Source organism: Podarcis pityusensis (assembly GCF_964106645.2).
Source record: "Podarcis pityusensis genome assembly, chromosome: 1".
Classification (NCBI taxonomy): domain Eukaryota; kingdom Metazoa; phylum Chordata; class Lepidosauria; order Squamata; family Lacertidae; genus Podarcis; species Podarcis pityusensis.
In genome coordinates this window covers 117,703,080-117,729,509 of record NC_138028.1, presented here as the reverse complement: position 1 = coordinate 117,729,509, position 26,430 = coordinate 117,703,080, and the positions used below count along the sequence as shown (strand labels likewise).

At 42.1% G+C, this 26,430-nt stretch overlaps 2 protein-coding genes across 6 annotated transcripts in view; both read right to left on the bottom strand.

Annotated features, from left to right (window-relative positions):
* The window catches only part of GPR155 (G protein-coupled receptor 155), a 43,636-nt gene extending 33,414 nt beyond the window's left edge, over nt 1-10,222 (bottom strand). Inside the window, exons 1-2 of one of the 2 annotated variants that reach the window (XM_081023891.1) lie at nt 10,072-10,222; nt 2,774-3,281 (exon numbers count right to left, since the gene is read on the bottom strand). In XM_081023891.1, the coding sequence (XP_080880017.1) occupies nt 2,774-3,245 (472 nt within the window). In that variant the 5' untranslated portion in view covers nt 3,246-3,281; nt 10,072-10,222. The remainder of the gene's footprint in view (nt 1-2,773; nt 3,282-10,071) is intronic. The other variant, XM_081023890.1, reaches the window with a different exon arrangement.
* Nucleotides 10,223-15,841: 5,619 nt separating this feature from the next.
* The window catches only part of WIPF1 (WAS/WASL interacting protein family member 1), a 59,214-nt gene continuing 48,625 nt past the window's right edge, over nt 15,842-26,430 (bottom strand). For all 4 annotated transcript variants that reach the window (XM_080971445.1, XM_080971446.1, XM_080971448.1 and 1 more), the window contains exons 6-8: nt 24,596-24,817; nt 22,280-22,393; nt 15,842-20,496 (exon numbers count right to left, since the gene is read on the bottom strand). In XM_080971445.1, the coding sequence (XP_080827571.1) occupies nt 20,441-20,496; nt 22,280-22,393; nt 24,596-24,817 (392 nt within the window). In that variant the 3' untranslated portion in view covers nt 15,842-20,440. The remainder of the gene's footprint in view (nt 20,497-22,279; nt 22,394-24,595; nt 24,818-26,430) is intronic.

Below are 26,430 nucleotides of genomic sequence, written 5' to 3'. Positions count from 1 at the left end.
GCCAGAGAAAATAAGTATAGAGCCACACAGATTCTTGAGTGTTCCATCAGTGCTCCAGAGATCAGCCGAGTGGAGCATGTGGACCACTGCTTGATGGTCTCTGTCTCAGACCTCCCCAGGGTGCAAGCCTGGGCAATGAGTAAGGCGGTCTTGGGTTGGCTAGATGACAAGGCCTTGCTAATGTGGTCCAAAGGAAAGCAGAGCAATGTGTCTGGCACCAGTGTGGCTTTAAGAGTTGCTGGAAGGAGCCAACCAACTGCCTTAGGAGCTCCATTTTGGATTTGTGTAGGGTTTCCTCCGTAGTCTTTTCTTGTCCCAAAGATATTCCACAAGGCAGCGGAATACCAGCCATCTAAATCAAGATAGTCTTAGAAAGATTGGTCAATGTTAAGAAGAAAACTCACTACAGTGGTATCTCTGGTTGTGAACGGGATCCGTTCCGGAGGCCCGTTCGCAACCTGAAAAGCCCGCAACCTGAAGTGCCGTATCTGCACAGGTGCGCGGCGCGATTTGGCGCTTCTGCGCATGCACAAGCGGCAAAACCCGGAAGTAACCCTTTCCGGTACTTCCAGGTCGCCGCGGGACGCAACCTGAAAAAACGTAACATGAAGCAAAAGTAACATGAGGTATGACTGTAGTCTCTTCTGAAGTGTATGCAACACACACAGACACACAGACACACACACAGACACACACACAGACACACACACAGACACACACACAGACACACACACAGACACACACACACACAGAGTGAACTAAACTCAAGGCTGCAGACTACAATTCTGCACATATACAGAAACGCCACTGCATGCAGAATTCTATTGAACTCAGCTTTTAAGTATAAAGCTTCAATCCCATGGGGAAAAAAACCACTCTCTCTCCCCATCACTAGCAGGTGCAGGAACAAATTAGGCATACTGACTTCATACTGATTTCTAAAATTCCCTATCATTCTGTCTCATTGATGACCACTCTGCTGAAGTGATTTAATCACATTCACTTAAACTTAAGCACTAATGGCAACTAATCCAACTAGCTGAAGGGGAAAACAAACAAACAAAATCCAAAAACAAAAGAATGAATTGGAATTAACTTCAAGCTTCTTTGATCAAAACAGTCAACTCTCCACACATCCTGGGTCAATCCACTTTGCAAGCTTTGTTTCTGTTCTGCTTTCTTAAAGCAGAACACAGCTGGTAAGATCTGGGCACAAGCAGAAACATTCACTTGCTCACTAAGCCAAAAGCCTCTCAAACTACAGTTTTATATGCAGGCATGCTGCCGAAATTGCATCAAAGGCAACAGGGATCGATCAATTTAACTGTGTCAAGGCCATTCACAAAAAGCAGTCATCATCTGAACTGGCCCCAAGACAGCCTCTTTCTGCTGGATCATCTGAATATTGCCAACAATGCTAAAAGTCCAATCCTGAGTTATCCCCTAACAAGGGTTTTCAGTGAGGCATAATGACTTCTCCAACAGTATACAGCACCATAGGCGCATGCATGAGTTGTATCCAAAGGTGCGCAGGAATTTTTGCTGATGGAAAGTTGCTTTATGTGTTCTAGAATATTGCACAATGAAAATGAAACCACATCCCAATATATTAATCCACTTGTACAGCAAGTTGTACAGGCTGGGCAACTTCCTGCCCAACCAAAAGCATGAGAACAGTTATAGGACCTTCCTATTATATCACCGGATAAGCCTTTGTGTACATGTTTGCAGAACAGTGCCAATGGCCACTTTTCCAGCCCTTGCTTGTGGTTTTCTTTTTCTTTTTTGGGGGGGGTCCAACCAATTCTCTGTGACAGGGAGCCAAACATTCTCAATCTTTGTATGTGAAGACCTTAGATGCAAGCAAGCATCACAGCTAGTTAAAGTAACTGCTGGGTACAAAATAATTGCCTGAACTAAATTACTAAAGAGTGATCTTGGATACAGATTCTAAAAGAACTCTTCCCATTTTAGCCATATTAACATAGATTTGGATGGAACACTGCTTGTGGAAGAGGACAGATGGCTGTTTCAGCTTCCCTTCTTTCTGCAGACCACTCTGCCACCTAAAAACATGCTACAGGCAGTTTGAGGGTCCTCTGGAATGGCGTGGGAGGCTGCGGGGGGGGGGGGGAATAACCAAAAACAACCTCTTTCTATTAGCTGAAGCTTCGAGAGAATGCAAACTCTTTCCATAAAAGGAGGGGCTTCTCCTAGTCATTCCCACTGGGAATGTTTAGTCTGTCAACCTACTGGTGGACATTATTGCCATTCACCCCGGAAAATCAACACAAGAACTGGAAAAATAAGAAGTATTCAACTGGATCAGTTTTTGGTGGTGAAGAAATGAAAAAATTCTAGTGCTGCCAAGAGTACCTTGCATTGAAAACATGCCTTCTCACTGAACAATTCTGAGTGAAACTGACAGACAACAACAACTACTTGGATAGTACATGGCTTTGCTTATTAGAGTGACTGGGGTAACTCAGCCAGATGGGTGGGGTATAAATAACAAAATTATTATTTATTATTATTATTTATTATTATTATTATTATTATTATTATTATTATCTCATCAGTTCTGCTTCATGCGACTCATAGTGCAACAGAATGTGCTCTTTCTCAAATTCAAAAGCACAAATTAGCAGCTGTAACAACAGTGCACGCACTGTGTACATCATCAATGCAAACAAGTCACTATGCATTCCTAAGGCACAGAGTGTTATGAAACAATCTCATTACAAACAAAAAAATACGTAAATTTGTTTCTTACCTATAGGATAGCCCAGTGCAAAGTCATTGCTCTGAGTAGCAAAAATAGGAAACAGTCCAGCTCTGCTAAACCGCCTCTCAGGAGTAGCTATCAACAGTGTTAAAATGCAGACCAAGAAGAACACTGATGCTTTGGCAACAAGGATGCTGTATAAAAAGGACCAATTCACGTTGGAAAAATTCAGTACAACCATGTTTTTGAACAATAAAGCTGGGAGTGCAAAACAGGAGACAAAGTTTCCGAGTCCTTTGGCCTGAGTTGATGTGATTATGTTAACTCTTCCAGCTATATATCCACAAAGGATTATGCCAAAGCATTGTAACAAGGCTGGGAAAAGCTTACTTATTGACATAGAAGGAGAATTGCTGGTGAAGTTCAGCTGGTACCCAAATCTGCCTGAAAGCAGATTGGACATATTGGCTGAAGAAGAGAGATTCTTTGTGCTGACATACGTGTAAATATCCATATTCATTCAGCGCTTCTGAAAACGTAGCATGTGGATTCTGATCTGTAAAACAAGGAAGGCAGCGTTCGTTACTGTATTGCAGTGAGATTGAGAAAGCCCCTCACATCGCAGTAAAATGGAACAAAAACAGGAACCCTAAAAGGGAACTGGAAGTAGGAGACAAGGCCAATAGGGAGCTGAAATAAATATTATTCCGTTGAAAGAAAAGATAAGATAGCACATCTAAAGAACTGTTATCCTTAAGCAAGATAACACAACTTCTCCATAAGAAAAAAAATATGTTTGTCTAGATTTTATTTATGTTAAAATACCAAAACATGATTTTCAGAAGTTTATTTTTTCTTCTGTTTTCCTATAATCAAACTATTTCAGCAAGTTTTATGATTTCAATCATTTCTAGATTTGATGTCAGGTCACTGAAGCTTGCCATATTGAAGAATCAAAATCGGTGGGTGCAGGGAGAAGGACTCTGGATTTCATTAGCAACGGAAGCCATAATACAATAATTTGTCATGCAATCAGTGTAGAGATAAGACCGTTTATCACATCATAATGGGAACATTGTACATGTTCAGCCACACATGCATCTCCAGGGCAAACAAGAAGATGCATTGGTCATCCAGTTCCAATGGAGTCGCAGTATCGGCAAGATCGTCCCTCACAGAAAATGCAGGAAACTTGCCGTTCCCATGATGCACCTGGCTGGCTAGCTGCTATTATTGTTGAATGGTCACTTTAAAATGTGAATGTTCATTATTGTTTCACAAGTTGTGTATGTCTTTAAGGGCCAGGGCCAGGGCAAATAACGAGACCCAGTCTTACAGCTGTGAAACATAGCAGGTGCTGCTAGGTTTTGTCAATTAAGCTGTGTCAGCATTTGGGCATAGTATATAAGGAGCAGCACCTAGCTCTCTCATTCCCCTGGGGGATGGGTTGGTGGTTGGGTCATGTTTGTTGTTATCTTTAGTGTAAAAGGAGTTTTTGTTTTTGTTATTAAAACCTTGTTTAAGTTATTTTTTAGTCCCTTTTTAATGCGTGGTCTCCCCAGCAAGCTCTCTGCAGCGCTACTAAACTGCAAATAGCCAGCAATTATAAGCTGCTGCAGATGGGCAAATTGTGCTTCTCTCAGCCTAACTGCCATTTCACTGTTGTATGGGCAGTTCATTATACAGTGGCATGTTGGTGATCCAGAGGAGCAAAAGCCACAGAATGTTGAGGTTCAGGATTACCCTCCAAGATAAAAAGGGTGGAGAGAGAGAAGAGGCCTGCTTGAGCCCCACAGGTCTGGATGGCACCAAGAACAGGAGTGTTCTTGTTAGTGCCTTAGGATGCCGTGCAACCGTTGTTGTTGTTGCTGGTTGTTGTTTTTACAGGTCACCACTCGTTTCCTCTAATGGCCAATTCATGTGGTAGAATGCCTATGAGTTAGAAGGCAAAACACAGCCCGCTTAAATTAAGATAGTGGTGTCTATATATTTAGGGCACTCCTTGCATACATACATAAGGTTGTACATAATAAACAAACAGCTCAGCAAAGGCCAAGCATGCCAAGTGGATTCTAGGAGCCATGGAATGTTTGAAAATTGAGGTCAGCATTCATGGGCGTAGCCAGGATTTTTGTTGGGGAGGGGGCGGGACTTTTGTTGGGGAGGGCAGAATTGACATGATTGGTCAGTTAGTTAAGTACACTGGTACCTCATGTTACAAACGCCTCAGGTTACAAACTCCGCTAACCTGGAAGAGTTACCTCGAGTTGAGAACTTTGCCCCAGGATGAGAATGGAAATTGTGTGTCGGCGGTGCAGCGGCAGCAAGAGGCCCCATTAGCTAAAGTGGTACCTCAGGTTAAGAACGGTTTCAGGTTAAGAACGGACCTCTGGAACAAATTAAGTTCCTAACTAGAGGTACCACTGTATTTCTATTGTTTTACTTAATCTTGGGGGGCAGCTGTCCCCCTTTGGCGAAACCATGTCTTGTAGGCTGGAATCTTGAACATTCCTCTTAAGAGGTGTGGCTGCACCCCAAAATGTTATAGCTGGTTAAGTTTGTATTCCCTATACAGTATAGGTGAATACAGTTGTACCTTGGTTTTCAAACAGCTTAGTTCTCGAACTTTTTGGCTGCCAAACGCCACAAACCCGGAAGTGACTGTTCTGGTTTGCGAACTATTTTTGGAAGCCGAATGTCTGACGGGGCTTCCGATTGGCTGCAGGAGCTTCCTTCAGCCAATCAAGAAGCCGCGCTTTGGTTTCTGAACGTTTTGGAAGTCAAACAGACTTCAGGAATGGATTCCATTCGACTTCCAAGGTACGACGTACTCAGGAATATGCAGATCAACTGTGCTTTGGAAGGATTCATGATTATGGGCAAAGCAGAGATTCTTGTGTAAACTGTGTAGATACAGCACCAAAAGTCTGTATTTAGTTTCCATTGTGAAGAAAACTGTGGTTTTATTTGCATATTCACAAATAGTAATATATATATTTTGGGGGGGCTGATTGTTACAGAAAGGTGATCATTTCTGTCTCATTCACATTTAAGATGTCTGTTAGGCTTTAATTTGGGTAACTTTGGGCAAATATCAAACTGAAACAACATGCCCTAAAATGTTATCGTAAGCCAAGTGTACAAAATGTCAAAGAGGACAATGTTTCTACAACAAAAGAATCTTGGTAGATAAATTTATCTGCTATTTAATGGAAGATACACTGATTGAATGTAGCTTTTTCCAACCAAGCTGAAGTAAAATCTCTGTAGGAGGAAGCTAGCTGCATAATTTTACCCTTTTGTTACCCTACTCAAGATTTTTTAAAGGCATAAATCAGGGTCAGCAAACTTTTTTTCAGCAGGGGGCCAGTCCACTGTCCCTCAGAACTTATGGTGGGCCGGACTGTATTTTTTTTGGGGGGGGGGGGATGAACGAATTCCTATGCCTCACAAATAACTCAGAGGTGCATTTTAAATAAAAGGGCACATTCTACTCATGTAAAAATACGCAGATTCCCGGACTGTCCGTGGGCCGGATTTAGAAGGTGATTGGGCCGGATCTGGCCCCCAGGCCTTAGTTTATTTACCTATGGCATAAATTGTAGACTTCTTGTAAACCAAGCAAAACCTTCTGCAAGTCACCTCATATTTTAAATCTGGGGATCAAACAATCATACCCTGACACAAGACAGATAAAAAAAGTGCTATTGTGAAGGTATTTTAATGTTTGAGATGGTTAATAAAGTGGGGGGGCACAACAGCAGTCGTCATAGGACCTCCCTCAAATTAAGCAATCTCAAATTTTATTAATTCAAAACTCTTAACAGTTCTTTGCCCATCATTGTTTCTCTGAAAGCATCTAAGACACATGACAATACAAAAACGTTTATCTGAGGTTTTTAAAAGAAATAAGTAACAAGAAAATAGAAAACATCTACAAAGCCTAACAATCATAAAAATATTATTCTCCCCAGATGGCAACAACCATCTTTAGACCCCTGGCTTGTATACAAATAGCGCAGTCAAATGTTACAGAAGTCACACCTTTCACATAAAATTGTTTATTATCATATGAATTACCGTATTTTTCGCTCTATAAGACGCACCAGACCACAAGACGCACCTAGTTTTTGGAGGAGGAAAACAAGAAAAAAAATATTCTGAATCTCAGAAGCCAGAACAGCAAGAGGGATCGCTGCGCAGTGAAAGCAGCAATCCCTCTTGCTTTTCTGGCTTCTGGGATAGCTGCGCAGCCTGCATTCGCGCCATAAGACACACACACATTTCCCCTTACTTTTTAGGAGGGAAAAAGTGAGTCTTATAGAGCAAAAAATACGGTAAGTTCTCAGAAAGGCTCCTAACATTTGCACCGCAGATGTGAAGGGTTAACATTAATCTCTTTGACAAATAGGGGGCTGAGTAAACATCAGGTTTCCTTACTAATTCTGTTGACAAAGCAAAGGTCTGGCCTGTCAATTTTCATTCATTATGCCCTTATGAATCTAAGGTCCCAGTCGTCACTTAAGTCTTGCCAAAGGACAGGTGTGGAAGTAGACTGCTGCCAAGTTTTCCTACTGAATCTGCTTTCCTCCATGGTTGGTAAATATGGGGCAAGCCTCTGAGAGTCATGTTTTGTCCAAGGGACTGCTGGTCACCAAGGTCAAATATAGTATACCAAGAATGCCACTGCCTATCTTTTTATTTCATTGTGGTGTTGTCTTTTTTAGGAGGGAGGAAGACAGCTTTTAACCTTCATGCAACAGCAGTCAGGGAGCAAACCTAAGAGCACAGCATAATGTAACTTCACCCCACCCCACCCCGGTTTCCTAAGGTAAAGGTACCCCTGACCATTAGGTCCAGTCGCGGACAACTCTGGGGTTGCACACTCATCTCGCTCTATAGGCCAAGGGAGCCAGCGTTTGTCTGCAGACAGCTTCTGGGTCATGTGGCCATCATGACTAAGTCGCTTCTGGCGAGCCAGAGCAGCGCACGGGAACACCGTTTACCTTCTCGCCGCAGTGGTACCTATTTATCTACTTGCACTTTGACGTGCTTTTGAACTGCTAGGTGGGCAGGAGCTGGGACCAAACAATAGGAGCTCACCCCGTCACGGGGATTTGAACCGCAGACCTTCTGATAGGGAAGCCCTAGGCTCTGTGGTTTAGACCACAGCAAAAATAGGGCTGCAGTAAGTCATCAGTGCCAAAAGACCAAGTTGGTCAGACTACGACCAAATTCATATCCTCAATTGGCCATAAAAAAACCCAGAGTGTTCGATCAGTCACACTCTCATAGACTATTCTGCTTTACAAACCAAGGCACAAGGATGATGATATAATAATAATGGATGGGACTGAATTACAGTTTTTTTAATATAAAAAAGGTTCACAACAGCAGCTAACAGTAGTTAATATAAATACCAAACCTTTTGACGATTATTTTTATTGCTATTTTCGTTAACGGTAGTGCTTTAACAATAGTGGACCAATCAACAGGACAAATATTTTTGGCCAGTCAAATGCAAAACACAAGGTGATCCATATTCTAAGCCAGCCAACCGCCTCAGTGCCTCTGCCCCCAAATAAACATAATGATTCAATTCCAGTAAAGATAATGGTTAAATTCCTATTTCTACTTTGCCACTTGAGAAAATAGGCTGAACTGAACTGGGCTGACAAAAACAACCATCCCAAAGAGATTTGCCAGTTCTATGCACTGTATCCAAACAGTGCCAATGGACCAGATGGTGATAAGCTGTGATATTCACAAACAGCCCTGTTTATGATCAAGCATGCAAGTCTCACTGAAATCATGCCACATTAATAAATAAATAAAACAAAACACCACCTAAATATCTTAAGTATAATATCACAATGCTATCAATATTATTTGTAGGGCTGCTGCCTAGTTAAGAAAGAATGGTTGATTGACTATATGAACTTTAATTGGCTGCCCAATTAAATCCAGATATGCAAACAAAGGAGGGTTCTAAAGAAAAATATGCTTGCTTCCTTTTTAGATGAGGCACACATGCACCACTTCAAGCATATTGCCTCACATATAGGAAGGAATGCTTGTCAAAGTGGTATATTGTTATATATGGTTTATGCAGCATCAAAAGCAGTCAAACATTTTAAAGTCTAAGACACTACCCTAAGACCAAGTAACTGCAACTGCAGTTGCAGTTTAGAAGAAGAACATAACAAAATATTTTACTGCACGTTAACACCACAGTTATGACTAAATGCTGCAATTACACCTCCAAAGTGGTGAAAAATACCTACTCAACCCACCAAATAAATCATCTGCTGATTTAAATAGGAACAGGATGCACCTAACTTTCTGTCGACTTTAAGAAAACTCATGTTTCCCCTCATCTGTAAAAGGGGGAACCGATATTCACCATCACCTTATGGAACCAGATACCCAGCTGTTCTCTTCTTGCAAAAAAAGAAGAAAAAGAAACACCTCTTCGGTTGGTTTCAAGCGCAGATAGGGCGATTTAAACAGAAACCACACAAATGCCTTGTAAATTGTCCCCCACCGCCCACGACTTGGCTTATCCGGTTTGCAACGCGCGAAAAGGCCGGGCCGAGATGCAAACCGCTGCCGGGCTGCGATTACTTGATTTAAAGGGAAAGGGTCGCCGCCAATCCGCCCGCGGCAAACGCCTTGCACCCACCCCGAAAGACGCGCCGCAGCCAATGGGATCCTGTTTACCAGAGAGGGCGATTTGCTGGTGGAGAGTTCGAGCCAGACGCGGCGGCCCTCGCGCGCCGGCGGACGAAGCCGAAGGGGAGACCCCTAAACGCAGACGCAACGCGCACGCAAGCACATGGCAACCTGAACCAGAGGGCGGAAGTCGCCCCACAACTGCACCGACCCCAATAAAAGCCGTGCACACAGACACGTCCCAGAAACCCCGTAAATGCAAAGTCACCTGGCAAATGCAAAGTCATACAGTCCCAAGTCTTTGAGCGCTGGCCCTTTTGGGGTGGCTTCACTTTGGGGCGGCCCCGCTGGGTATTATTATTATTATTATTATTATTATTATTATTAATTATTATTATTATTAATTAATAATAATAATAATAATAATAATAATAATAATAATATGGTCCTAAGTGTTCGCAGGGGGCTCTGCTTCCAGCATCCCCTTCCCCAGCTCTCTCAGTCTCCCATTGCCCTCGTAGTAGTGGCTGCCGTCCAAGGTGAACCTGGCGCGGCGTGTGGAGAGGCGGGCGGCGTCTCCTCGCTGCTGTTTGGGAGCGGAGTCAAGGCGCGGGGGTTATGGAAGGAGAAGGAAGGAAGGAAGGAAGGAAGGGGGTCCCCTTTCCCTCGTTTACCTGCCCTCGCCCTACGGCGGCTGCAGCAGCAACGGCAGGCAAAGCAAGGCGGGCATCTCCGGCCCACGGCGCCGCGGTCGCCTGGGCGCACGGGAGCAGCGCGCGTGGGACGGAGCCGGCGGCGCGTGAGCTCAGCGCAGAGGCAGGCCTGCCCGCCAAAACCCGCCCCGCCGCAAAAGGCTGTTTTTAAGATGGCGGCGGCGGCGGCAGCCGAGGTAGCAGCAGCTGCTGTGTTTTTTGTTGCTGCTGCTGCTGCTGCTGCTGCAGTAAAAAGCAAACCAGAGGCCTTGGAGATTCGCGCCGCGCAGCAGCCGCTCGCTCGCCTCCAGGGCACCTGGCGTCTTTTCACAAGAGCTCTCTGGTTTAGTGGCCGAATGAAGGTGGTTTGTTTTTTTCTACGGAAGGAGCCGCCTTGGGCTGCACGCGCTTTTCTCTGAGGGGGAAAAAAGTCCCGTTTTCTTTAGGTAACCCGCTTCTTAGGTAACACCCGCAACCACGCGGCAGCACAGGGTTGTCGGAATGGTGGGGAGGAGGAGAAGCATCCGTGCGCCACCCCGAGCTCCTTCGAAGAAAAAAGGCCCAGAAATATACAGTAATAAGTAAATAAAAGCACATGGCTTACCCCTCCCCCACTCACAAAGGATCATGGGAACTGTAGTTTAAGGTCTCTGGGAATTGTAGCTTTGTGAGGGGTCAACGACTGGATTCCCAGAGACTTTAGATCAGTGGTTCCCAACCTTTTTGGGGGGGCCATGCCCCAGCTAAGCATCTCTAAAATCCTGATGCCTCCCCCCATCCCGACATATAATTCTTAATATTCAAAAAGTGAACTTTTCACGTGGAGGATGCCTAAAAGGCCCTTCGCTGTTAATAACTCGTTCTCGAACTGCCCCTCTTAAAAATCAAATTGCCCCCTTGTGGGAATCACATTGGGAATCACAGCCTTAGATTAAATAAGCCAACAGCCTGTGTTCACCAGAAACCCCTAAATTTATGGGCCATGAGTGTCTTAAATCTTTACCCCTATTTTCTTTTTTTTCTTTTTAAAGCAATTTATTAAATTTTACAATAAAAATAGACATGATAAACAATGTAACATCGATCTTGACATATTTTCACATTTTCTTTGGACTTCCTCACATCTCCCGCTCCCATTTTCATCGTTGAAACATTTTGTCAGCAATTTATCATCTTATTTAAAATCTTATATCCCTTCTATATTTCATAATCATATAATTCTCAAAGGGAGCTAAGTTTTCACAGTCTTACTTATTTTCTTAAAAAACTTCTAAATTTAGTGGTGCTCAGTTGTTTTAGTCTAGCATCTTATTTAGCATTCACTCAAATTACAATGCTTTTGTAAATAGTTCTTAAATTTCTTCCAGTCCTCCTCAATCCTCTCTTCTCCCAGGTCACGGATTCTGCCAGTCATTTCAGCCAGTTCCATGTAGTCTATCAGTTGTATCTGCCATTCTTCCAGTGTGGGTAGATCTTGAGTTTTCCAGTGTTTTGCGAGAAGTATCCTTGCTGCTGTTGTTGCATACATAAAAAATGTCTGGTCCTTCTTTGCCACCCCTTGGCCGACAATACCCAAAAGGAAAGCCTCTGGTTTCTTAGTGAAGGTATATTTAAATACCTTTTTCAGTTCATTATAAATCATTTCCCAGAACGCCTTCACTTTAGGGCAAGTCCACCAGAGGTGGAAGAACGTTCCCTCGCACTCTTTGCATTTCCAACACTTATTATCAGACAGGTGGTAAATTTTAGCAAGTTTGACTGGGGTCATATACCATCTATAAATCATTTTCATTACATTTTCTTTCAGGGCGTTACATGCAGTAAATTTCAATCCATTACTCCACAACCTCTCCCAGTCCTCAAACATGATATTATGCCCAATGTCCTGTGCCCACCTTATCATAGCCGATTTAACCGTTTCGTCTTGTGTATTCCATTTCAACAGCAAGTTATACATCCTTGAAAGTACCTTAATCTTTGGTTCTAACAATTCTGTTTCTAGTTTCGATTTCTCCACCTGGAACCCTAATTTCTTATCATTTTTAAAAACTTCTTTGATCTGAGCGTAATGTAACCAATCTCGCACTTTGTCTTTCATTTTCTCTAGACTCTGCAATTTCCATTTGTCTCCATCCTTTTCTAGTATTTCCCAATATTTTGGCCATTTAGCCTCCATATTGGGTCTTTTTCGGGCCTTGGCTTCCAAAGGTGAAAGCCACCTTGGTGTTTTATTTTCCAGCAAGTCTTTATATTTTGACCAGACATTAAACAATGATTTTCTGACAATATGGTTCTTAAAGGCCTTGTTTGCTTTAACCTTGTCATACCATAAATATGCATGCCATCCAAAGGTATTGTTAAACCCTTCCAAATCTAACACATCAGTGTCTTCAAGAAGTAGCCAGTCTTTTAGCCAGCAGAACGCTGCGGCTTCGTAATACAACTTTAAGTCTGGCAGGGCAAAGCCCCCTCTTTGTTTTACATCGGTTAATATCTTAAACTTAATTCTGGGCTTTTTGCCCTGCCAGACAAACTTGGAAATGTCTCTCTGCCACTTCTGAAAGCACTCCGTTTTGTCCAAAACCTGAAGTGTTTGAAATAAGAACAACATCCTTGGCAATACATTCATCTTGATAGCAGCAATTCGGCCTAACAAAGAAAGTTTCAATTTTGACCAACTATCTAAGTCTCTCTTGATTTCTGTCCAACATTTTTCATAATTATCCTTAAATAGACTTAGATTTTTTGCTGTTATGTTTACCCCTAGGTATTTTACTTTTTTCACCACATTAAGTTCCATCTCATTCTGAAACCGTTCTGACTCTGTATTAGTCAAGTTTTTCCCCAAAACCTTAGTTTTCTGTTTATTTAATTTAAATCCAGCCACCCGACCAAAGTCATTAATCAGTTGTAATACTCTTTTCGTACTGGGCTCTGGCTTCTGCAAGGTCAAAACCAGGTCATCTGCAAAAGCTTTTAATTTATATTGTTTCTGACCGACCTGAATTCCTTCCACCAACTGATCCCTTCTAATCACGTTCAATAGCACTTCCAGAACCGAAATAAATAACAAAGGGGAAATAGGGCAACCTTGTCGTGTCCCTTTTTCAATTTTAAACTCTTCCGTAACCACATTATTAACTATCAGTTTAGCTTTCTGTTCTGAATATATCGCCTCAATCCCATTCTCAAAACCCCGTCCCACTCCCATCTCTTTTAAATTTCCCATCATAAATTTCCAGGAGATATTGTCAAAGGCCTTCTCCGCATCTATAAAAATTAAAACTGCTTTTGTATTTATATCTGTTTGCAAAAGTTCCAAAATATCAATAATGTTCCTTGTATTAGCAAACAGATGTCTTCCTGGGAGAAAGCCCGCCTGGTCCTTATGAATTACTTCATTTAAAACTTTTTTAAATCTATTTGCCAAAATGTCTGCAAATATTTTGTAATCCACATTTAAGAGAGAGATGGGACGGTAGTTCTTAAGTTGTGTCTTTTCAGCTTCCGACTTTGGTATTAATGTGATAAACGCTTCCTTCCACGACTCCGGTGCCCTCCTCCCCTCCATAATTTCATTGCTGACCTCCATCAAAGGTTGTATCAAGTAGTCTTTCAATGTCTTATAGTACTTGGAGGTCAGCCCATCTGGTCCTGGAGATTTGCCAAGTTGCATGTTCTGGATAGCTTGTTCGATCTCCTGTCGTGTTATTTTAGAATTCAGGATTGTCCTATTTTCTTGTGACAATTTAGATAATCCATTTTTTGCCAAAAATTGTTTAATCTCAACATCATCTTGCGGCCCTTGGGTGTATAGTTTTTTGAAGTATCTCTGGAAACACTTTCTAATGTCCACTGGATTCTGGATGTTTTTTCCATCAACCTCTAAGTTTGTAACAGTATTTAATCTTTGTCTTCTCTTCAACTGCCAAGCTAGCAGTTTTCCACATTTATTCGCCGACTCAAACGTTTTTTGTTTCATTAATTTAACCTTCCATTCAATTTCCTGATTTATCAATTTAGAATATTGTGTTTGATAGAGTTTAATTTCTCTCAGAGTTGGCTGTGACTTCGGATTCACTCTTAATTTCTTCTCTAATTCTTTTATTTTATCCAAAATCTTATCTTTTTTCTCATTTTGTGTTCTTTTCTTCACTGCATTCTTTACCCCTATTTTCAATGCTTTTTTCTGGAGGTATTCAAGGGTAGCTCTACCGGCACCTTTTAAAATATGGTATTATATGTTTAAATATATATATATATATTCATATATAAGAAAAGCACTGGCTAAAAGTGTGACAGTAGCAACTTCATGGTATCGACACCTTTTTCTGGAAGAAAAGCACATTATTTTTATTTGGGATGCCCTTTTAAGAATTCACATTCTTCTGCTAAACCGCTAGGATATTAGCTCTCTAGTGTTTAGAAACGAAGAAAGCGCTTTATAGGCAGAAGCACACAGGATGAAGGAAGTGGCAGCATCTGCCCACCACAGCATCCCATTATGGATGAAAGGGAGATGGACAGAGAACATCCCTCTCCCAACAGCCAGATTGCTGCTACTGGTTAAGAAACGGGCTTGGGGGCCTTCCGACCCCTTGCTTATCATTCTCTTTCCTCTGCAGATCCAACGTGGCAGCCCTTATGTGGCGGGGTGAGAGGTGAGGAAAATCCCCCAGTTCTCCAGATCCGACTCTGGCCGTCATTTGCCCTGCGTACCATAGCCTGCATGACACTCTTATCTGTAGGCAAATGACTTTCTGTGAAATGCATTATGCAAAGCACAACCAGGTTTTGGTTTTTGTTTTTTAAAAAAGCAAGACGCTAATATTCTGATAGGTATTAGGAAGGCTGCTATAGGTGTGACATTAACAGAGATAAGCTACTTAAATAACGATCTGGGCAAAAAAAAAATTGAGAGGAAGAGAGACTGAACAGGGCATTACATATGGAGAAGGCCGGTGGTTTCTGCAACTGAATACCTGCATTTGGGTAGAATAAGGCAGTCTCCTAAGATTTAGTTAAATTAAATCTAGATTTAATTTAAATCATCCAGTAAATTAAATTTATTGTATTTTTAACTATGGGTGGATCCATTTGGGGTTGACAGCTCAATATCCAAACTGTCCTGGATCTCTATCCTGCGGGTTTATATATAGGCAAGTTGGCGATTTTGATGTAGTGGTTTGGATAAAAAGTGCCCTCTAGTGCTGAGCTGTCAACTTACAACTTTATTTACCCAAGTAAAGATTCAAGAGACATGCCAAGTTCCTCATGGGGGGGGGGGAGGGAAGCCTTATATTCATCTTTAAACTCTGTGTATGATCTAACCCCCCTTTTAGTTAAAAAAAACTTATTCATAATACAGAAGAAATCTGTCCACAGGAGCTGATGGGAATTGTCGGATTCATCTACATGTATCTACAGGGATCCGTGATATACAGGATGTGAGTGGGCCAGTCTACATGCTTACCATAACTACAATCCACATGGCTGGCTACTATACAACAGGCAACAACAGTTTTGTCATTCACTTTAGTGCCGAGGAAGTTCAGCATATTTAAGACCCCATTGAAAATAGTATTTGGACATGGCTAATATTTTTTTGAGATTGCACCTTTGGAGGATCAGTGTAAAATGATTCCAATAAAGAAGAGTTGTCCGATCACATTGAGTGTATCCTAAACACACACACACACACACACACACACACACACACACACACGAGGGACACAACAAATACAGTTCCATCTGACAAAAGAGTTGCTCCAATTTTATTTTTATTTTTGCTTTGGACAGACACGAGTTTATTTGTTACCTGGTTTCTCACAATTTGAGTCACAGTGATAACATATTTTAAGATATGCATGTTAATAACACAAAGCAAAGTCAAATAGAAAAGAATCTTATTTACATTATGGGCATTGTTTTACTCTAATACACCTGTGCAATCTCATATGTAAAAAAAGTGGTGAGTATGTATTATATCAGAGATTTCCAAACTTTTCACGTTGGTGACAACACTTTTTAGGCATGCATCATTTCATGACACAGTAATTCAGTTTTACTAGTAAACAAGAGGTTAAAGTAAAGAACCCCTTTCCAGCCCTGGGAGGAGCATGGGGAAAGTTTAGAAAGCTCTGTATTATATAATGGAACTTGCTCTGTAAGTTCACGATCCATTTGATTCATTCTCTCACATATAAAAACGTATGTAGGGTTCAAAAAATGTTCTTTTCAGAAAAAAGTTCAAAAAATGAACTTTTGCTCATTTTAAGACCTCGGTCTTAAACTCATTCATTTGGAAATTGTTTTGATCTATGTAACTTGCCTGAATATACATACCAAAAAGAGAGTTTTAACAAGTCTTACTGAAATCCAAAATATTTCTATACAGTGGGCTTCAGGGTTAGATGATAAGACAACCAATGGGAAAAGAGATGGGGCTCAAACACTACACCATATATAAAGTACAATTTTATATTTGAAATTCTGGTGGCTGTGGGAACATGATCTAATTTTTGTTGTTGTTTTAAAAAAGACAGCAGCCATTTGGATATTTTAAAAGTGGCTTTTAAGTAGCAGTAAGGCACCACTGGGAAGAATCTTTTGCTTTCTGCTGTTTGATCACTGTACATAGTCAAATAAATATTTACTCTAAAATATCCATAGTAAAATGATATGCTAAACTTCAAAATGCTGCTTCTATCAATGTATCTGGTGAAAGAAAAAGAAATATGCTTTACACCAAACAAGTCCTATTATTGTTTTTCCTTTGAAGTATTTCCTGACAATACTTAACATAATACACACACCAAGGAAGATTCCTATTGGAGAGAAAGTGCTAAAATGTTATCCTCTGAGGAAGACGGAAGCTCCAGGTTTTGCTTCTCTCTCTAAAAGGCCACGTTGCATTCTAAATGCCAAGGCTTTGGTTAGAATTTCAGATAATATTGCACGGGAATTAATTTGCCAATAGTACAGACAACTGGCAGGATCAAATGAAATCACATCACAGAGTTTCTAAATACCATAATCCTGAGAGTTTCTGAGTGGACGTTGCTTGTAAAATCACCAGGTTTTAACCGCTGCATGCTTATTCCTTCATTTGTCTGCCCTCTTGACACCTCGCTTTTCATTACATGGCTGTTCCTTGCTGTCAAGCTTTTTCACTGCAAAGATCCAGACTGACTAGCTGAAGAACACAGCTCCAGAACTTCACTCACTCAATGAATAATCCATTGGCAGCAACAAGGAGTAGATAATGCAACCATCTCCACTCTATTGCATAACCAAATTTCTAACTTCAGCGATCAGTTGAAAGCACTGTCATCAATTTCTCTCTGCCATCTTTAATCAACATATTCAAAGAGGGAATTTGCTCTTAAATCAGCTTACACAATGTGTAACAGCTTCCGGAGCATTTTTTTAAATTATTTTTTTAAAATCCCCACTGTAAAACTTTGTACTTCATTTGTTCTTCGGAAGGCTAAAGTGTTCCATTCCAGGAACAAAAACGTAATAATTTAACATTTTACATCCTGCTTTAAAAAAATAATAACACACACACACACAATACTAATTGAGCTGAAACTGGAACTGTTAATTAATACTGCATATATGTAAAGGATTGTTAAGTGCATAGGAAAAGAGTCTGCTGAAAAATCCATTATTATTGTAGACTATGCTTGATCCCAAAAGGTATTGCAAGACGTTGCTGTGCTTATGGCTGAAAAAAAAGTCCTTCCAATTTTGCAATGAGACCTGTGTGGGTAGAATCTTTGGGTCCCTGAATATATTCAACTGCAAGGATTCTATCAGAAGGGTGGGCTCATGGAATGCACCTCAACATAAGACCTAAAGCTACGCAATACCCTTTTTTTCTTTTAATGAAAAAGAGTCATAAAAAAGCTTTTACATACATATTTCTGTACACAGAGATTGTAAATGCAAAGCAATGTTTCTCCATCCTAAAGCTCTGGCCTGCTTTATTTATCATCAATGGGAATGCACATAGTCTAAAGTAGTGGCTTCCTAACTTTCTTCCCACAGATCACTTGATAATTGCTATGGGTCTTGGCAGACCTCTTGATTATTATTATTTGTCTGTTGTAGCAATTGTAATGAGCAATTACAATTGCATTGTGAGCTTTAGTTGTATTTTTATGGCTTGTTTTATTTCTTATATTGTACTTTACTATTATCACCATCTGAATTCCATTAAATTCAGATTGTAAGTGTTCTTCACAGACATGCCACAGACCACCTGAATGAAGCTCATGGACCACCACAGTTTGGGAACCTCTGGTCTAAAGCAAAGTGCAACCTTGGCTGCACCATTGTGAATATTTCTGAGTTCCTTTTCAAATCTTCCCCAAAGATCTAAGTATACTTTTCATGTGCATCTCTAAGGAAATCTTGCTCCAACTGTCCCACCACAACTTAACTTTGGATAATCCACATCTTCCATCTTCCCACTTTTGCATTCATGACATCACCAGAAAAGTCATCCTTTTGTCTCCAATTTGCATAGTAATGTGTAAAAGAGAGCCATCTTCAGAGCTTCCATAAATAGTCATTCCATTCTCAATCATGTTCCAATTAAGGACCACATTTCTCTCATGTGTGTAAAGGTGAATCGGTTGTGAAAGAGTAAATGCACTTATCAACTGTCAGAATGACAAGAAAATTCCTGCGAAAAGTAATGAAATTTTGCAACAAAGCCGTAACTTTAAAATGCTGTCCAGCTGTTTTGCACCTCGTGGAAAGGAAAGAGCTTGTAACAGGTCAACCAAATGTCTCTTGCGGACACTTCCTGCTTGCAGCTGGATGCTTGATTAACAGCTGCCACATCAAAGGAGAGGGGAGTGTCTTCAGCACACAGGAGCCAAGTAAAAAAATCTGTTCATAGCTAAGAACTGTTCTAATGGTACCATGAAAGAAATGGAAGCTCAGGGCAGAGGTGTTAGCAGAAAGCCACAGAAAGAGTCTTATTAGCATCTATTGTTGCTTATATACACTAACTTTGAATGTTTGCCTTGCATAGTTCAAAGGAGAGATTTACAACGATTTGTTTTGCAGAACCACCAATTCAGAAACCATGGGGTAAAACTCACCCCAGAGGAAAAGCCCAACAGCATGACTGTTAGCAAAAGAAGAACTTAACTTCCAAGATGACAATGACATCTTGAATCTTGTTGTTTTGTAGCACCCGCAAGCCCCAAATTCTTTTTTCTTCTTCTTCCAAAATATGAAACTCCACCAATCCAGCTGTTTGGCTAGAAGACACCCCAGTTTCCAATGCTGAAAAGTCCACCTGCAAGATCTTAGCTGTTCGTTTGTTTTTTTAATAAAGAAAATGGAGATGTCTGAGCAAACGGTCCCTGCCTCTGAGACAGGAGGGAGGATCTGTGTACACAGTATTTGGTTGTAGACACCTCCCTCCCTCCAGCTAGATTTACATGCTTGGAAGCCTGCTTCCGTGCATGTACTGCCCTGAATTGTGACATAGGCATTTTCGGTGGATTTGTTAAAAGTTGCTACTGATGCTTTGGCAAACACAGTGCAACATTCTTTTGGTCTCTGAAGGGCTACAATTCATTAAAGTTTTCGCAGATTGCCTGAGAGAGAGTAAGAATGTCACATACAATGAATCCCAACTCTTTCCAGAGATGGAATGTATTAAAAGTTGTGCCATGTAGTTCTTTCCCCCTACCTCTAATCGTCAAACTAATTTGATCAATTTGATCAGTAATCTCAGACAAGACTGCAATTTTTTTGGGGGGGGAGAGAAAGTGCTACGAATCATCTTTATCATGGAAAGAAATACAGAAGGTTGTCAAGGAAGCTATGTTTCAGGTTAATGTAACAGAGACTTGAATTTTGTAAAATGTTATTGTCCCGCACTACAAGACAAGCTGAAAGTCTTGGCTCTTTTTGATGGTACTGGCAAGACTTGGACTGAGCTCCAAAATGTGATCTATACAGTCCCCACTATGCTTTGCAAGACAGTTTTCAAGGTAACAATAGTAATAATAACATACCACTCCCCCAATACTAAGCACCTTATTGGAAGCAAGTCCCCATTAATTTCAAAGTAACTGAAAATCCCCATCAATGGGGATTTGGATTACAGTTCACAAAATCTTTGATTTGTAGAACCAAGGTGGAAATCGGCAGGAATAACCTGAGCAGGATTCTGACAGCTTGATCTGAAAATGATACCGAGAGTGGGATTCCCCAGCCCCCCCAAAAAAGTGCGGCATGAAAGGAAACCTTTTGACAAGACTGCTGGGTTCAAGGGAAATTTCAGAAAAGCAGTCACATCCCCAAAGAGGTCAACAGCCCCACTTCACCTTGGAATAGGTGGAAGTGGCGGAGCACCTCGTTCTCTACGACTGGATCCACCTAAAAGGCAAAAGAAAAGAGATTTCACCTTATTATTTTTTTATTCTTATGCTCAAGATATTCAGTTAAAACATCCCCGTTCAATTTTTTTAAAACTCTTCTGTTATTCATTGAACTAGTATTGGATGGATGGATATGAACAATACAAAAATATTTTATGTCGTAATTACATGTGGGTGTTACAAACGTGTGGCTAGCTAGCTTACAACATTGTTCAAATATACATGGGGGGCGGGGGGAGTTGTTTATTTCAAACTGATAATAGTATGGCACTCGTATCATTGCCCGAAGATGCGGGCGTTCATTTTTAAAAGACACATTGCTGGTCAGGTGGGTTTTGAAGGGTTTTCAAGCACCGCAAAAACTTGCAAAAAGGAAAAAAATGGCAAGAAAGAGAGAACACCTGCATGAATGAGAAACAATATTTATTTATTTATGGTACTGTTTTCAAGTCTAAGAAAATCCACTACAGTCATACCTCGGGTTACAGACGCTTCAGGTTGCCTTTTTTTTTGGTTACGGGCCGCCGAAACCTGGAAGTACCGGAACGGGTTACTTCCAGGTTTCGGCAGTTGCGCATGCGCAGAAGCGCTAAATCGCGCTTTGCGCAGAAGCGTCGAATCGCAGTATGTACAGACGCGCAGCTGCGGGTTGTGAACGCTGCGGGTAGTGAACGTGCATCCCACACAGATCACGTTCACAACCCAAGCGTCCACTGTATCTACTCCAACCTAATTTTAATGAAAAATGTAAACTGCACATGGCCTGGCTCACACCACATGCTAAGCCACATGGCTTAGCAAGGCCATGCAAACTGGTGGACTCCTGGAGAGGAGAAGCTCACAGCCATTTTGGCCCTCCCCAGTTCTTTTTGCTACCATGCTAAGATAAACCATGGTTTGACTTAGCGTATTATCCAAAAGCAGAAAGCAGAGACATCACCTTGCCAAGAAAGGTCTGTATAGTTAAAGCTATGGTTTTCCCAGCAGTGATGTATGGAAGTGAGAGCTGGACCATAAAGAAGGCTGATCAGCGAAGAATTGATGCTTTTGAATTATGGTGCTGGAGGAGACTCTTGAGAGTCCCATGGACTGCAAGAAGATCAAACCTATCCATTCTGAAGGAAATCAGCCCTGAGTGCTCACTGGAAGGACAGATCCTGAAGCTGAGGCTCCAATACTTTGGCCACCTCATGAGAAGAGAAATCTCCCTGGAAAAGACCCTGATGTTGGGAAAGATGGAGGGCACAAGGAGAAGGGAACGACAGAGGACGAGGTGGTTGGATAATGTTCTGGAAGCTACAAGCATGAGTTTGAGCAAACTGCAGGAGGCAGTGGAAGACAGGAGTGCCTGGCGTGCTCTGGTCCATGGGGTCACGAAGAGTCGGACACGACTAAACAACAACATTATCCAAACTGGGACTCATGTTTAAGGCCTCCTCTCACCACCGCAAGCTAGTACAGATTTGGGAAAGGGAGATGTTTTCAGAGGGAAAACTGACTAAAGTTGCCCCGGTTTCCCTTCTGTTCATGGAAGCCTCTTCTAGATCAGAGAGCCTTCCATGAGTGGAACGACACAACTAAATACAGTCCAAAGCCATTAAATTCAGGGTCTAGGAGTACTCCACATGATCACTTGTGCAATTTAGGTGTGCCATTTAATAACATGAACGATCTTTCACACGTACGTAGTCATTTCTGAGTGCTCAAAGCCCTTTTTATATAACCTCCGTGATCGCTCCCCAAATACTCTGCTACCAAGCACCTCGTGAAAGAATACTTACTTCTGTTGTCATTCCTTGCTAGTTTACTGGGGTAGCTTTTGTTCATTGGCACATACGGCTCTGGAGGTGGCAGGTCAGACATAGGATGGAAGGAAAATCTGCTCTCCCACTCATCTGGAGAAAACACAACAATAACAGGCTTTGTAGAACTTTCTGCAATGTCATATTATACATAGGCGACCGCCAAAACCTGGGCATCGAGGCTCAGGGCTGAATCCAGCACACCTTAGTTGCGCACCTGTGTTTTCAGGGGAGTGCAATCCTAAGCAGCATGGGGTTGAATCTCTATTTCCTGACCTGTGCCTTTTGACTGACCAGGAACACACTTCTGTCTTGCCGGGATTAAGTTTTAATTTCATCCAGTCTTGACACTGAAATAGCACTGAGAAAGCTTCCTCAGATTTAGATGGAAAGGAGAGAGGGAGCTGGGTGTCATACACATACTGGGGTCACTGAACCCCAAAATTCAGGTCAACCTTTCTTAGAAGAGCGGGGGTGGGGAGGGACAGGACAGAACCTTGAGGGACACTACAGGCCAACAGCCAAGCATTGAACCTGAGTCCACCACAATCACCACATTTTGGACCCGAGCCACTGTAAAGCAGGCCTCCAAATCTCATCCCAGTGCAGTGGCCCTGAAGGACACAGGCCTTTTCTGCAGTGGCTCCCCATTTGTGCAATGCTCTCTGCAGGGAGGTTTGCCTGGTGCCTTCGATATACATTTTTTGGTTGCTAGGCGAAAATGCCCCTCTTTAAGAAGACCTTTGGTTGATTATTCAGCCAGTGCCCCTTTGAAATGTGCTGGGGGGCTGGTTATTGGGTTGTTTTTGTTTTTCATTATGTATTTTGTGTTTTTATATTGTAATTTTATCCTGCGAACTGCTCTGAAGCCCCGTGGGTATAGGGTGGCATACAAATTTAATCGGTAAATAATAATAATACAACACCAAATAAAAAAGATAGGGGAAAAAAGTATTACTAACTAAAAGTGCTCATCTGCATTAACGCAAAAAGGACACACGCATTCTACCCTACCCAACTAAAAGACGGGAGTTTTCCAGGGGCATCCGATTTGATTTGTACTACCTCATACAAATCCCGCTTCACTTCTGACAAGCCAAGACATCCCACTTGACCTCAGGATTCATCCCAATTTGGTGCACACCCCTAGTATCATTCTACAATACCTGGGACCCAAACAACATTCTTGCAGTTTTGGTGTTATCAAAATGTCATCACTCGCAAGCGTGTGGGAAGGGCTCCTTGAAATCCTTGCAGTTAACTAAGTCCTCTTCAAAAGGTAGGTACTTGAGTAAAAACAGCATTACAAATGATTTATGATTTTTTAACTGGCACAGGAACTGGTCTGCTCCATTTTAATAATTAAGAACTACCTCAATTTTGGTAGCAAATTATAAAACGTTTGCACTGAAGCATCAAACAGTCGTTGAGCTCCCCACCCACCCCACCCCCTGCAAGAACGTCTCAAAAAGTTGCTGAGCTTGTTTTTGGGAGATCACGGACATTTCCTTTAACATGTAAAAATCTTGGGAGGTTGTATAGTTACAATGGAATAGACTTGGTGGTGGGATGCAAAATTTTATTCTTATTTATATATGATTATTACTTTGCCAAAATATAATACTACTACTACTACTACTACTACTACTACTACTAATAGTTTTAAAAACGTAAAAATCCTCCCAAAGAGAGGACATGGGGGGCAGAACCTCAGTTTCTTAAGTATTTTTAATGCTTTTTGAGGATTGGGGGGCAGCTGCTCCCCTGCCCCCCCCCCCCGTCTATGCCCATGCCCACAATATTACAGTGTTTATGCAGTTAATTTCTGGTAAATTGGGTAACTCCACTTTTTCTAAGTTTTTGAAAATAACCAGACATGTAGGGGTTGGAAGAAGCTATTGTTTTCTAGGAATACTGGCACCGTATTCCACCAAATGTTAAAAGTGCGGCACTTGCTGTTAACAACTTCATGATGAGTGCCGACACCTCTTTTACTTACAAAAAAAAAACAAAAAAAAAACCGCACTGCGAAAGAGCATATCAAGAGGGCAGAAGAGCAAAATTGCAAATTATTCCATGTACAGCAGAGGAGAGCTGTCTCCCACGTGACTGGATGGAGTTCTCTCCCTCTCTGAAGGAAACCCTGCGTTCCACCCAGACGGAGAGAAAAACCCTCCCCAGGCACAACTGTGCACGCAAGGATTCTTGCAGATGTTCTGCTTAATTCACGGAAGTCGCTGGGCGCACGCAATCCCGCTCCGCGCATTGGGATCGCAGGGTGATTGCCACACATACCATCGCATGAAGAATCCTGGAAGCCGTTTCGCATGGCGGACGAAGGTGGTGGCGGTGGGGGAGGCGCTCCAGAAGCAGGCCTGTCAGGAGGAAGTGGAGGAGGAAGTGGTCCGCCTCTGTGCTTATCAAGCCCGCCTCTGGAAGGAAGCTGTGGGGTAGCTGGCAAGGCCCGTGAAGTGCTACCGTTTCTGCTTATTGGCGGCGGAGGTGGAGGAAGGGGTCCTGGATATGAAAGAACAAAGGAATAATAATAATAATAATAATAATAATAATAATAATAATAATACAGCGGTACCTCGGGTTATTATTATTATTAATAATAATAATAACAGTGGTACCTCGGGTTACTACTACTACTACTACTACTAATACAGTGGTACCTCAGGTTACATATGCTTCAGCTTACATATGCTTCAGGTTACAGACTCCGCTAACCTAGAAATATTGCCTCGAGTTAAGAACTTTGCTTCAGGATGAGAACAAAAATCGTGCAGGGGCGGCTCAGCGGCAGTAGGAGGCCCCATTAGCTAAAGTGGTGCTTCAGGTTAAGAACAGTTTCAGGTTAAGAACGGACCTCTGGAACGAATTAAGTTCTTAACCCAAGGTACCACTGTAATAATTCATACCCAGCCCATCTGGCTGGGGTTCCCCAGCCACTCTGGGCGGCTCCCAACAGAACATTAAAAATGTGAAAAAACATCAAACATTAAAAACTTCCCTAAACAGGGCTGCCTTCAGATGTCTTCTAAAAGTCAGACAGTTGTTTATTTCCTTGACATCTGACCTCAGTGTCTGGGGGTGGAGACGCTCCTTCAGGTATACTGGAAGCAATCAGCAGCGGCATTCCACACCCCCCCCCCATTTCGAAACAGGGGCCCATTGCCCTTTCTTATTCTGAAAGGTATGACTCACACCATAGAACATACCAGAGACATACTCGAGAACATCCTACACAGAAGGAACAAGAGACCATTTATCTGTAAGCAGAGAGGAGGGTATTTGCTGTCTTTCTGTATTAGCTTTCTAACTTCTCACTTGAAGCAAAGGGTATCTTAACAGCAATTTGGAAGATCCATGGAAAATTCTCTAGCTACACAACACACAAAATTTCACACATCGCCGTGCTAAATTTTATACACTGCTATTACAGTGGTGCCCCGCAAGACGAATGCCTCGCAAGACGGAAAACCCGCTAGACGAAAGGGTTTTCCGTTTTTGAGTTGCTTCGCAGGACGAATTTCCCTATGGGCTTGCTTCGCAAGACGAAAATGTCTTGCGAGTCTTGAGATTTTTTTTTTGCTTTTCCCCCCCTTTATCTAATCCGCTAAGCCTTTAATAGCCTTTAATAGCCTTTTAGCAGCTAATCCGCTAAGCCTTTAAGCCTTTAATAGCCGCTAAACCGCTAATAGCGCTAATCCGTTAAGCCGCTAATAGGGTTGCTTCGCAAGACGAAAAAACCGCTAGACGAAGACTCTCGCGGAACGGATTAATTTCGTCTTGCGAGGCACCACTGTACGTCCCCCTCTCACTTCACCCCAATGTTTGCATTACAGTGGTACCTCTGGTTGCGAACGGGATCCATTCCGGAGGCCCGTTCGCAACATGAAAAGAACCCAGCCCGCGTCTGTGCATGTGTGGGTTGTAATTCGCCACTTCTGCCCATGCGTGTGGCATCATTTTGCGCGTCTGCGCATGCGCGAGCGGCGAACCCGGAAGTAACCCTTTCTGGTACTTCCGGGTCGCTGCAGGACGTATCCTGAAAGAATGTAACATGCGGTATGACTGTACGTGTTATGGCATTCGCGTCGCCGGTGGAAGAACACAGGGAGCCTCAC